General features: G+C 38.4%; 1 protein-coding gene across 2 annotated transcripts in view; it reads left to right on the plus strand.

Annotated features, from left to right (window-relative positions):
- rspo2 (R-spondin 2) overlaps positions 1-11,429 on the plus strand; it is a 58,227-nt gene extending 46,798 nt beyond the window's left edge. For both annotated transcript variants that reach the window (XM_077598801.1, XM_077598802.1), the window contains exon 6: positions 9,965-11,429. In XM_077598801.1, coding sequence (XP_077454927.1) covers positions 9,965-10,080 — 116 coding nt within the window. In that variant the 3' untranslated portion in view covers positions 10,081-11,429. The remainder of the gene's footprint in view (positions 1-9,964) is intronic.
- The last annotated feature ends 2,369 nt before the right edge of the window (positions 11,430-13,798 follow it).

A 13,798-nucleotide genomic window follows, 5' to 3' on the forward strand; every position in this document is an offset into this window, starting at 1 on the left:
GATGGTCTTACGTAATTTCCTTGTTCCAAAGTTGTTTTGTAGAACATCCTTTTTACTTATTTGTTTTGCCTCAGAATGTTGTGTGTTCTGGAAGAGTACTTCAGTACTTCAGTGGGTTCAAATCCTTGTTGGTCCACCTGTGTGGAGTTTGCATGTTCTCCCTGGGCCTGTTTGGGTTTCATTATTTCAGAATCATTGCTAATAACCAAATTGGAAAAGGTAAATTAATACTACTACAACAAAGTATACAATCAGCACTAACACAAAGATTTCCCAATATTAATCTGAATAATAAATCCAAATTCGTGTGCTGTAATTTATTGTCCTTGAGTTCACATCTGTCATAACTTTCCAAGTTAGCATGATCAATTTGCTACTGTGTATACCAGCATGTTCCCAATCTTTCAATCTGCGGTCACACTGTAACCACTCCCTTGTGTGCTTCTTCTATCTTAAGATCACTTTGCCTTGACCTCATCTAGACAACAAATGCAAAAAGTCCTTAAGATCAACACGCCTTTGGGAGCATCATTACGGCCCTCCCTTTGATAAGTGCTGAGCTTTATGTTTTTTCACATCCAAAATAAAACACAACATTAAGCTATTCATTAAAGCCAACTACGCTTAATTATCCCTCACTTACCCCAGTGCCAGTGCAGCATGAGAGGCACATGTACTTAGGTCCAGATGTGTCGATGAGTCAGTCGGGAGATAGCAAACCGCAGAGGGGGCTTCTCTCGTCTCATGAGTCCTGTGGTTTCCAGGCGCATCAGGCTGAGCGTGCTTGTCGTTAATGGCTGCTCACTGCCTGCCCAGTTACCCTCATGACACTATTGGCTATGTGAAATCACGATTCCGAAGTCGGGGGAAGAAAATTAACGCAAAGTGGAAAACAAAAAAAACAGAGCTTTATGCATTCAGCAGCCAGTGTGTACTACAAATAAAGACACGGAGCAAATATCGAAGTTACCGTCCATTTGAATTACCAAGATGGAAAACATCTTAACTGCACAGCATCTTTAAGCATCTGTAAAAGTGCTCTACACACAAAACATATTATTATCTTTTTGGTGATCAATATTGCACGACATCATACAATTTACTCATCATATCTTAACATCCTGATTGTATGAGAAGGTTTACATTTGAATCATTTTCCATTCAATCAATAATTCCTGTAGATTTGGGCAAATAGGATACTGTAAAAACAGACTTGTGCATGTGACAAGCAGGTCATTTTCAGAGTCAACAACTTTGTGATCTAATCCTAGTTTAGAGATCCCAGTGTAGCATTTGAATTTTCAACAGCCTTTTGCATGATGTTGTTCCACAAATTCCATCTAGATTAAGTGTAGCCTATGAACTGTCAATGTGTGTTTCTAATAATGAATAATAAATTAGCTTTGCGTGACTGATGAGCAGTCTAGGATGGCCAACCTTTTTTTACCTGTAGTAAAATGGCTACTGTGTAGAGTGGGATATTGTGTGGTAATTTTACCAGTTATATATATATATATATATATATATATATATATATATATATATATATATATATATATTTAGATTTATTCTAAATGGAAAAATGCACTTGCCTATCCATATATATATATATATATATATATATATATATATATATATATATATTTAGATTTATTCTAAATGGAAAAATGCACTTGCCTATCCATATATATATATATATATATATATATATATATATATATATATATATATATATATATATATATATATATATATATATATATATATATATATATATGGATAGGCAAGTGCATTTTTCCATTTAGAATAAATCTTGCCGAGAGTAGTTTTACACTAATAAACCTTGCATCTGGTCCTGTGTGGGGCCCTTGTTAACTTCCTCCAACCCAGTAAGAATTACAATGGGTGACAGCACATGGTGCAGCTGAAGTCAATATATTTTTCTTTTTCAACTTGACTTTCAACTGATGCAATGAAAGACTTATACACATCTATCATATTAATCAACACGCTCTGTCATTTGTTTGTTGTTAAAGACTATTTGATGTCCAAAAAACAGAAATACTTTTTAATGCATGATGTTGAAAATGTGTCCCAGGGCAGTCAACCAGTCACACCACAAGTCAATTTCAATTTTTTCCTCCATATGCAACATGCATCTGACATTTCCATGCAGCATTAATGTTTTTAAATATGTCATATAAAATATGTAGCTTATGTCTTTGCACAATGAGTGCTTATTAATCATGCCTGATATGTCATCAACAGTGAAATAAGATGACTGATTGACAAAACAACAACAGATGTGGGCAAGCATTGGCACAACATACTGACTATTGGCCACATTAATCACCTTGTCATTCATGCATTAATTGACGACGGGACTTTTCTGCCTAAAAATGTTAATCTCCAAGTTGGTTTTCACTTGAACTGATTGTCAGTAAAGGAGAGCATCAAAGAACAGAGGGGTGAGCTAACATGCATTAATCCCTCGGCATATCCTGTACTACATTTTAGAGAAGGAAATAATGACCAAACTAATCCTAACATTAGCTTTTTGAATTGGAATGTGTATGTTTTGAATCATTTTTAACTCAACAGCACCGTGAGAGGAAGCAGAGACTGGGGGGTGAAGGGGGCTAGGCAAGTGGTGGATGAAGTGTAAGAGTGAATGAAAGATTGCGACACAAGGGGAACCTTGTTAGTACTTTGTGACAATGTGCAGAGAGACTCTTGTCAGTTGGTTGGCAAGATGAGCGTTTTGTAAATGATTGTTCTCCCCTGTCATGGGGCTTATTTCTTTTTTCTCCACCATGTGTTTGTTCAGTGTTTCTAAAATATTGACTTTTCAGCCTTTTGGCATGATTTTATCAGGAAATCATCTCCTAACTTCACTTTATCCGAGCCTTCTGGCCAGGCTTTACACTGTATCTCAGTGAACTTTAGCTCACCTGATGTCATCCGGCTGTGTGCCACCTATAAATCAGATGAAATCTTAGTAGCAGTTTGGAGAAGTGTCAGCATATGTAACCTGTTCCCAGACAATCGTCAGTGCGTAGGTCAAGAGAACACTCCTCAGCTATGTCTCAATTTGCCTTCACAGCGTTACAGATGTATATGTGTGAGGAGGCTCTTAATGGTTGATAATCCAATTCCTGCCACTGAAATCAAATCTCACTGGCGCCAGTAGTTTTTTCCCCCTCACAAATGATGGCCTCCACTACTGCCTGCTTATATAAGCAAGAGATGAGCCAGTGAATATGAATTTACCTTCCGTCAGTCTACCATTTCGTCCTCACATTCCTGGGGTCGTTGGTTAGATGCCAGGTCGGTACTCGCTGTGTGGAGTTTGCATGTTCTCTGCGGGCTTGTGCAGGTTTTCTCCAGGTACTCTGGTTTCCTCCTACATCTTAAAAACATGCAGGGTCAGCTGGTTGAACACTCTAAATTTTCCCAAAATATGAGTGTCAGCGTGAATGGTTGTCCATCTCCTTGTGCCCTGCGATTGGTTGGCGACCAATTCAGGGTGTCCCCCACTTGGTGCCAATAGATAGCTGGGATAAGCTCAAGCACCGACTGTGACACTTGTGAGGATCAGGGGTTTGGAAAATTAGTGAATGAATGAATATAACATGTCGACTCCTTCCTCTGTTCTGTGTAAGATACAATATTATTTGGCATTTTGAATCAAGTGGTAGGATAACAGAAGAGGGTGAGGGGATTGTACAGCACAATAGGATACCATTTACCGTATGTCTTAATGCCTTCTTGAGGTCAGTCATTGATTTTTCTGAAACCACGAGCAATGGAGATAAGATTAAGTATTCGATTTGTGCAGTGTTTCCAGCACTGTTGTTGGTTGTTTGTGATCATTTGACCAGCACCTATAAGAAGTGCATAGCTATTTGTTCATGTGTAAATTACAGAGTAACAGCAATATCTTCTCAGATTGAATAATAAGAAATGTGTGAAATTATAATTAACTCTACTAAATTGGAATATTTTCTAGACTTTTATGGCTTGGTTCCCTATATGTATATTTTAAAAAGTGTTGATAAGAATGGATTACTTATGTATGTAAAAAAAATATTCAAAAACTCTCTATGACTCCAAAATATGCTTATCATACCAATTTCCAAAGTGCCCACCAATAGATTTCAATTTATTCTGAGTGTTAAATAAAATCTGATAGTTAACAAAGTAAACTATATGACAAGCGTAACCATGGACTAAAATCTAAATATGCTAACTAAAAAACTAAAAATGTAACTTTCCCAATAAATTCTTAGTTATGACTCTGTAAATCACTCGATAGTGCAGTGGCAATGATAGGCACTGGTTTGGAGATTACATCCCATATTATTCATTCAATGTGGAATGCAATATCTTAATTTCCATTCATACCACTGTGGTATATTAGAGGGATATTTTGGCAGAATTATTTGATTGCGTGTGCGGTGGATTGGTCGCCGGTCTTTTGGTCGCGGTCTTTTGGTGGCCGGTCTTTTGGTCGCGGTCTTATGGTCGCCCGGACCGCGACAACGGGCGACCAAAAGACCGGCGACCAAAAGACCGACGACCAAAAGACCGGCGACAAAACAAGGTAAAGCAACACGGTCTACGCATCAATAAAAGCCAACAATGGCCATGAGCAGTTTCACTGAGCCGACGTGTGAGTGTATAAGAGTTCGTATGTACATGAGTTGTCCCCTTAGGAAGGTACATCAGTCAGGGTCTTAACAAGTTCTTCAACAAAAAACAATAAAAGTCCGGGAAATTTGGAGCTTTTCTTTAGCCTAATAATTAATAGGGCATTAAGTATGACTAAATAGTAATTCAGTTTGTATTTAGGGAATTTGAGCAACGATTTAAATGGTAATTATCACTTACCTTCGGGGTGTACCATTTGATTGGGTCAAAGAAAAGAGTGTTGTTAAGATTTCAATTAATAAAAAAAATTGCAAACTATATTTCTCTACCATGTAGTACAATAAATATATGAATAGGCCTTCAAAATGCTGAAAAATAAAGCCGACTGAAAGAGCCAACTGATAGCCAGCATCATTGCCACACACGAAAGCAAGTGTGTGGCAATGATGAGCACGGTACCTCATACAAAAGTTGCAGTCGCTAAATGTTTATGGCGTGGTACAATTCACTTGAAATTTAGTGGGCCCTTGGCAGTAATATAGCTGAACGGGAGATGATTTATTTGAGGGATCAGGGCCTGTCATTTGGCGCCAAAGCTGAATTGGTAGCTAAATGAGGAAGCTGCAATTGTGCTGTGCGGAAAGCTATTGAGTTCTTGCAATGTTCTGCTGTTGTGACTGTACCAAATTTTGAGAGAAACTGTTACAGCACCTTAGACTCAGTGGGGACTTTCCACGACAACGCACTCTTAACCGAACAAACAAATTTAAATTAACTTGGATGAATATATACAGACACACTCAAACATACGTTTAATGTAACTTTACACAAAACTGAATTGTAATTTTGTTTTAATCTTTTTTTACCTTCATTCTGGCCGGGTTAGTTGTTTGCTACGCCTCCACCCTCACATTCGGCTGTTTGCTGTTGTATTCCCTTCAAAATATTCCGAAAATGATGCACACAGATGTCGTCACAATAGGATAACACACGACCACTTGCCAACGAGAAGTATTAGTCTTGAATTAGCAATCGCTCCGCCAACGGGAGCTAACAGGCTAGGGTGAAAACAGGAAATGCAATAGCCTCCCCACATATTGATTGTGGGTAATGAAGTTTTATTCTGAGAAAGGGTGCCATTGCCTATGGGTGTTGTGTGCACGAGTATACTTCATTACTCAGAAAGCCCTCTTTTTGCCCACGCATGCGCGTTGTGCGTTTCCTGGTCGAAACTCATCTGAATAAATCGTTCAGTCCTCGTAGATATAGTAGTTATACACGAAAGAGATGCGGCAAAAAAGACAGTGCGCCACAATGATAAACAGCCTCTCATGTCATGGCCACCTGACTTGGTCGCATCTCGAAATTTTGATCGTATCGCGAGCGAATTATTCGATCGAAATTTTCGTCGTACCACGAGCATGTCGTACCACGAGGTACCACTGTACAATACAATTGCAAGTGTTTGTTTTGTACAGACACAGGCACATGAAAATTAAAGGATTCCACAAAAGGCCTTTTCTGACAACAGTTAACAATTGTCTCACTGCAAGCTCTGCTTCTGATTTTGAATTAAAAAAAAAACATTTTTATTTAAACATGAGATCTTTTTTGTTTATTTGTGTGATTTACATTCATTTCCAGCTCAGATATAAATGTCAAGCTGGCAGAAAAAGATTGTATCTGTAAAGGAAAACTAAACACTGTTGAGTTATACTTCTGCTTGGGAGTATAAATACAGGCCAGAATGGAAATAAATAGCCTGTGAGGGATCATCATTTACTGGGAAAAAAAGCCATTCTCTTTGAATTCATTTCTTTATGTTCCACTTACAAAGTAAAAATGCAGACAATAAATAGGTTTAAACTCTGTCTTTCCAAAGATAAAATCATCTTTACATTCCATAAAATCTATTCATGTGTTCCTTGTTTTAAAAGGAAAGATGATCTCAACTTTATATTTTGCTTCCAGGTAAATAAATGAGCCTCCTTTGTGAAGCTGCGTAATCAGTTAAAAAGTAATTACTTAGATATAAGATGATGAAAATGTACAGGATGCTAGGTGCCTTGATATAAACGGTGTTCTTGGATGATATCCATTAGGGGAGATACCCTCGTTGTATCAGAAGCTGCAGGAAGAGTTTTACATGGTAATTGGTTGCCCTCTAGCTGTCAACAATGAGAAGTTTGTGTTTACCTTGAGACCTAAAATGGCACTGTTGACATAGCATGTCAGACAGTGTAGCGTTTGATTCTGTAAAATAGTACAAACACAAGTAATAAAACTAGATATACAGTGTAAATCAAGAACAAATGGCAGCAAAGTTAAATTTAAACATAAATATGTAATTGATTGGAAGCATAGGTGAGAAATAAAAACAAAAGGATAACAAACTGGTAGTGCAATGTATGGAAAACCTTTTTTTATTTTTTTATTTTGCAAACAGTGTAATTGCTAAATGTTTTTCTAAAATGAGCTTCACATAATTCCCCTGTCAGGCACAAACTTGATGTGCATATTAAATACAAGTGGTCTTGTAAACATGCAAAGCAATACTTTTAAACTTTGAGCTTTATATACTACATACATTTCAAATAGTTACTGTTAACGCTTAAGGGTAACCTTGTATATGATGAATCCAGCTTTTTGTGTTACAGGAGTTTATAGTGTACCAATTTCTCTTTAGCTGTCAAATATAATTTATGTTGCGTTGATTCACTGAAAGTGTTGTTTATCAGGCACCTAGCAACACTATTTGGAATGAAAATTGCCCCTTTAAATGACTAGGAAAACTCTGCCACAAGCCAAATATCTTTCAGGCCAGGTTTGCTTTAACAAATATTCTTGCGCTCTAAGCCATGCTAAAAATCTAAAGTGGCATCAGTTAAGCAAGTGTACAAAGTTTTCCGCTTGCATTCTTCCATGTCAGGGCATACAATTTCGATGGAAGTGATGTGAAAGTTGTTCTCACAGGCTAAGCTGTGTGAGAAGCTTTATGGCCATGGCCTAAATTGGCAATGTGTCTCCAAATAACCAATTGAGATTAATTGCAGGAAATAGCTCTGAGATGGTTTGATGTTTGCATGCATCTGTATTATTCATTGAGAGAGCTTATTAGCAGTGCAATATCTTGCCTTCCCATGCATGTCAGCTGAAACAAGTGCAAATTTCACCCGAGGAATGGGCACAGGGTGTGTTCCCGTGGTACTTTAAAGGCCAAGTGTAAGCACAAATGAGACGGCAATTAGAGATAATGTCATTTCACACACAGTTACCTATTTTTCCGTGAGAACGAGCTTGGACAAGTGCAATAATGAAAGCCAGAAGCTATTGAAAGTGTTCCCAAAACATATTTATTTTTCTCAACCATCTTTCCCAACACCCACCCCACCCGCCTTCTACATGAACCACAGCCATGGAATTGACTGTTTTCTACAGAAGGACCGAGATTTGGCCTTATCATCCAAGTCTCACAGTTTTTTTCCTCCCTGGGTTCAATTTTCTTTACCTTAAATTACCTCACACTCACTCTGTTTTACATAAATCCCACTTGCACGCCACGCATACAAATGCACACACACACACACACACACACACACACACACACACACACACACACACACACACGTCGTTATCCTATTTGTGGCCTTGGCAGTCAGATTGTTGCATTGTGGTTCAGTAGCCAGTGTTTCCCCTGTCACAGAGTTGAGGGTGCAAAACCTACACCACACATGCTTCCACAAGAGCGGGATGTCAGTTTCCAGAATGTCTCGTCTCAGTGGGGAAACCTGGGATGGATTAACCTCAGGCTGAGGGACGAAGATGCAAAGGGTTGAGTTTCACAAGTTTCTGTACTTTTCTCCCGTCTCTGTTCCATTGGCATTGGAAAGTTTTGGGGTGAGCGGATAGTTCAAACCCGAATATTGGAGCTTGCAATACGTACGACTGACAAGTTCAACACTCCATGCGTGTTTGGTATCATGAAAAACGTGACTAAAGAGTCAATGGAAACGCTTTGAAAAGGCTTAAAATCATCTTGGATGACTGTTCACTTGATAAGAACAAGTGACACAAATGTCAGTGAGGGGAAAATATAAAATGATACTACGTGTTTTAGAATGATAAACTAAACTACAAAGACAATGAAGTTAATAAGCCCTTACAGTTAATTGGTTTAATTCAATGATTGACTACATTTTAATGATAAATCTGGTTCGATCTGTACATTAGAAAGTACTAAAAGAAAAAATACTGGCCCTTTGAGTAACAAATCATTTTTTTACAGGCCAACAAAATAAACAACGGCCCCAAACAGATAATATCCTTTGCTGAAAACCACCTTTTACTAAACAGTCCCTGCCATGGAGTAGGAAAATAATGTGTGTAGAAGAAACATGCATTCAATTCAGGACTCCAGGCTAACTTTTTTTTCCTGGCAGCAAGGCAGTCATAACCTAAATTTTTAGAGGCCAATTAGAAAATTGTGGTGACATGGATCAGTGGTGGAGTAGTTGTTCCCTAACCCGGAGATTGCGGGTTCAATTCCCTCACCCTGGTGCCCTTGTCGAAGTCTCATTCAGCAGGATATTTAACCCCACTTTGCTCCTAATGCTGCATTTATCAGTAGGTGAATGGGCAAAAAGTGTCATATCACTTTGAGAAGGTATGAGAAGGTAGACTAAACAAGTGTAAGCTGATTTATTCAAAATCTATGGGTGGAAGAAACATTTGCAGGGTGTATATTTTGTTTTCACTTATTATTCCAAAATTTTTGAAGAGATAATTAATGCATTATGACCAACTACTGGACTTAAGTTTGGAGCAAAGGTTTGTCTGCAAAAAAGTATCTAATGATAATAATTTTCCATTTTAGTGAATGGCAAATTTACTCACTGCCAAATTTCAAACACTCCTTTTTTAGGCATGATTTGTCCACTTGGTGTCTACTGAAGCACAATTTGTGGTCAGATGCACATTTGTTCACATCAGATCATTTCTCATGTAATAATCACATTGGCTTTGCACTTTTCAGTCTATTTTGAGGCACCAACTTTAGAGCAAAGCCTCCTGGAACTTGCAGTATAATATGTTAATGCACTAGTTGGCCAACTGGCAAGCCAGATTTTGATCTTGTGGGCCAAATATAATTATGCTGCGGGACTGAATTGGTCGCATGGCTGAGTTTGACTAATATGTTTTAGGATATAACTCTTCAACACTGAAGCCCCACAAGTTTCATGGTTGTTGATTTTTTATTATTATTATTATTTGTAATCAGGTGAAAGCTAATGTTTCCTATTTGTATTTTGCTCAGGAGGTTCAGGGAAGCATCGAACCAAAGAAGCAAAGAAGAAGAACAAGCAGAGACTACGCTTTTGGGCCCAAAATCAGCACCGTGACCACTTGGCCTCTGCACGCTTCAGCCAGTGAGGACTAAGAAGATGGACTCACCGTTGAACAAAGAACTTACGCAAAGCTGCTATCTGCAACCATGCTCTGATAGACAAATATCACCAAACACCGTCAACCTCTACTGCCTCTCAGACCTGTAACAACATCACACCTACACCCTCACCTACCAGAACGTCACCATGATTTGAAAATATCACTGCAAATGTGTGCCTACTATACAGTATTAGTCAAATCATATTTCCCACACCGGCCTCTTGCTGCTTCACCTTGATCTGCACTGTTCAGCTAGGTGACTTTATTCCCACAGCCCCAACCCATGCCTTGCCTTGTGGACTGCTACAGCTGACATTATTGAGTTGCGTTCCCATCAATAACATTGTCGTGAGGATGGAAGATGGAGGGGCAAACACAGACTGGCAAACAAAAGAGGGGAAGTTGAGAAGAGAAAGGTAGTATGAGACATGGCAACTATTCAAAGGGTGTTATGTGAGGGAGTTGAGTCAACTGCCCCCAAATAAGAGAGGAAATGAGAGAGTAAAGAAACAATGAAGGAGGATACAGACGTATCAGTTCGCGCTGAGGAAGGTGAGGCTGACGGCTAAAAGATGGCACCTTGAGCTATGAGAGACTGTTTTTTTAATTTTTATTTTGTGTTTATATTTATGTCAAAGCTACCCTCACTTTTCTGTCTGAATTGATATGGACTGTTTCTGTGTGGCCTTTATGTTCTGTACATTTTATGAGAGTAATATTAAATAAATTACCAAGTATTTTATTCTCAGCACAAACTGTTTACCTTCAGTTCGCTGTATGCTCTAACTGTATAGTGTGCATAAGAAAGAAAAATTAAGAACTTTAGTTGCTTGACAAGCATGACAAGAGATACACATGTACATAGATTAAATCTAACTATTCTTTGTCTAATTATGGAAGCTAGTTGCTGTATTTTCAGTATTGACATGTTCACCATTCTCGATGTTGCCGAGATAAAAGGCAACAAGGCCAGGCTGCAAAATAATTGCAAACAGTCACATAGCCATTGCATAGCTATTTCATTTATGTGCTATATATTTGATTTATTTATTAATTGTATTCCATACGCCTTTTAGGTCAATGACTATTTTGCCTCATACTGTTACTCTTGTATGTTTTAATATTCTTTGAGATTGGCATAATAATGTGCATATCTGCAAGAATTCGATTTCTATTGTCATGCTTTGTGTCGTATTCCATCCATCTACTGATTTCACTGTGTCAAAGAAGCAAAAATGGCGTACAGTATACAACTCTGCTTTGATATATTCTGAGTTTAAGAATTAGATGCCAGCAAATGTATGGTCATAGGACTGCATATGTGTACATTGTGTTTTATTAAACAACATTTCTCGTGACTACAACATTTGACAATTTGTTATTGCTCATACCTCTTTCCGGCTACCCTCTGAAATGCTTTTACTCTTCTCTCTCACAATTGTGGGACTTGATAAATATTTGTGGAATCCAACATGCCACACCACAAAACACAAGTGCATCAAAGCCAGAGAATTTGATTTGGACAATATGTTCCGAACACTGTAATGGTATTGAGAAGGTTTAATAATTCACACTTATGTATTTGAGCATATGAACATTTTTTTTATAGTTGGCACAATGCATAAAATAAGTTATTATGATTCTATTTTTTAAATTAAAATTTAAAAAAAGAAATCACATTGTTATCCAACATCTGTGTTTGTAGCACTGTTAAGCAGGGATAAACTTTGCTTACTACTGCTGTGATTACCTTCTTTGGCTTTGACAAGTTTTCGACTACAGCTAACGTTACTCTTTCCCTATGAAACTTTAGCTAGTCTAACTGCTAAGAGGGCAGCCCAACCATTTGTATACAAGCGATGAAAATCAATTGTCCCCATTAAATTCAAGACATTATGAGAACAGTAAGAAATAGGAGCTTAACAGGCCAGGCTCATGAGTACCATGTAGGTCGTAGAATAAGCGATGGTATGTTTGTGGTGGTGCTGTTTCTGCTGAAACATCCTCGGCCAAATTTGGTTCTGATCAGTTGGAACAAAAACTCACAGTGATCATTGAAGGCCATTTTGGACACTCCTGTCTTCATCAAGGGATATTAAAACGTAAAACGTACAGATGCCCTGTATAAAAGGGGCCAGAGCCGCCTCTACCTACTGAGGAGTCTATGGTCCTTTGGCGTGTGCAGGACACTGCTGAGGACTTTTTTCGACACTGTGGTGGCATCTACAGTGTTTTACGCAGTGGTCTGTTGGGGATGAGGGAGCACGGAGAGGGACAGGAACAGGCTGAATAAGCTGGTCAGGAGGGCCAGCTCTGTTCTGGGCAGTCCTTTGGACTCTGTGGAGGAAGTGGGAGAGCGGAGTATGCTGACCAGGATGATGTCCATCATGGACAGCACCTCCCACCCCCTGCATGAGTCTGTGGAGTCCCCCCGAAGCGCTTTCAGCAATAGACTGCTGCACCCTCATTGCAGGAAGGAGCGCTTCCGCAGATCCTTCCTCCCATCAGCTGTCAGGTTCTTTAACAAAACAAATGGCTGAGTGTTAAGACCTACCATATGCATGCATGTACATCTATGTGTATGTATATATGTGTATGTATGTATATATGTGCTTATATATGTATGTATGTATTTATTCATGTATTTATTTATTAACTTACTTTTTACCTATCTATTTATGTCTAAAATGCCTTTCCTATTTCTGCATCCTCCCCCTCTTTCTACTGTGACAACGAAATTTCCGGAATACGGGATGATTAAAGTTATCCAATCCAATCCAATCCAAATACTCAAGCAATACATGTAAACAGACAGTATAAATATAATCATGGCAATATTCTGTATCTTATGCGATGAACAATGAACAGAAATATTCCTGCTGAGGGGTTGTGATGTCTCAGTTGTTTCCTTTTATATCTGTCTGTATTATCCTGCCATTGTTGTTGCGCTGGGATAGATTTGGATGGAGAAATCAAAATCTGAGACCATGTCTTCTGAGGTAAAGTACTGTCAAATGAATTCAATTCGTATTTTAGGACACAAGTGAATCTGTACTGGACATATCTTTTTGTCTGAAGCTACATAGAGTTTAAAATTAAGCAAAAAAATATGACATCTTACAGAAATCATGAAAATAAGGGGGCTATCTTGTTTTGAGTTTAATAGAATCAGTAGAGTGGATTTACTGGTATTTTAGATAACCCCCAAATCTGACTTGGCCTTACTTTACTGGCTCGGGATTTGACTGCTCTGCTCTGACTATGGCATCACTATAAAATCATATATAAAATATCAAACAACCTTTTTGCTGGCAGTAAAAAAAAATTACTGAGACTATGAGTCATTTGATATTGGCCATTAATAGGGAAAAAAAGCTAAGCTTTCACCAGTTCCTCACGCTTCACAGCCCAGCAGGAAACGTTGCTTGTGGAAATGTTTAATTAGCTCCCTGCCAAACCCCCAAAAATGTAAAAATGATGGAAGCGACAATCTAAATGAGGCTGTAAAAATATACTGAGTTTAATTATTGGTAAAATAGAAAAATGCCTTGCAGTCTATAGCAATTTAAATCCTGGCGGCCAAAAGGTTAGCGTGTCGGCCTCACAGTTCTGGGGTCAAGGGTTCAATCCCAGGTCCGTCCTCACTGTGTGGAGTTTGCATGTTCTCCCTGGGCTTGTGTGGGTTTTCTCCGGGTACTCCGGT

This window comes from Stigmatopora argus, chromosome 4 (genome assembly GCF_051989625.1).
Source record: "Stigmatopora argus isolate UIUO_Sarg chromosome 4, RoL_Sarg_1.0, whole genome shotgun sequence".
Lineage (NCBI taxonomy): Eukaryota > Metazoa > Chordata > Actinopteri > Syngnathiformes > Syngnathidae > Stigmatopora > Stigmatopora argus.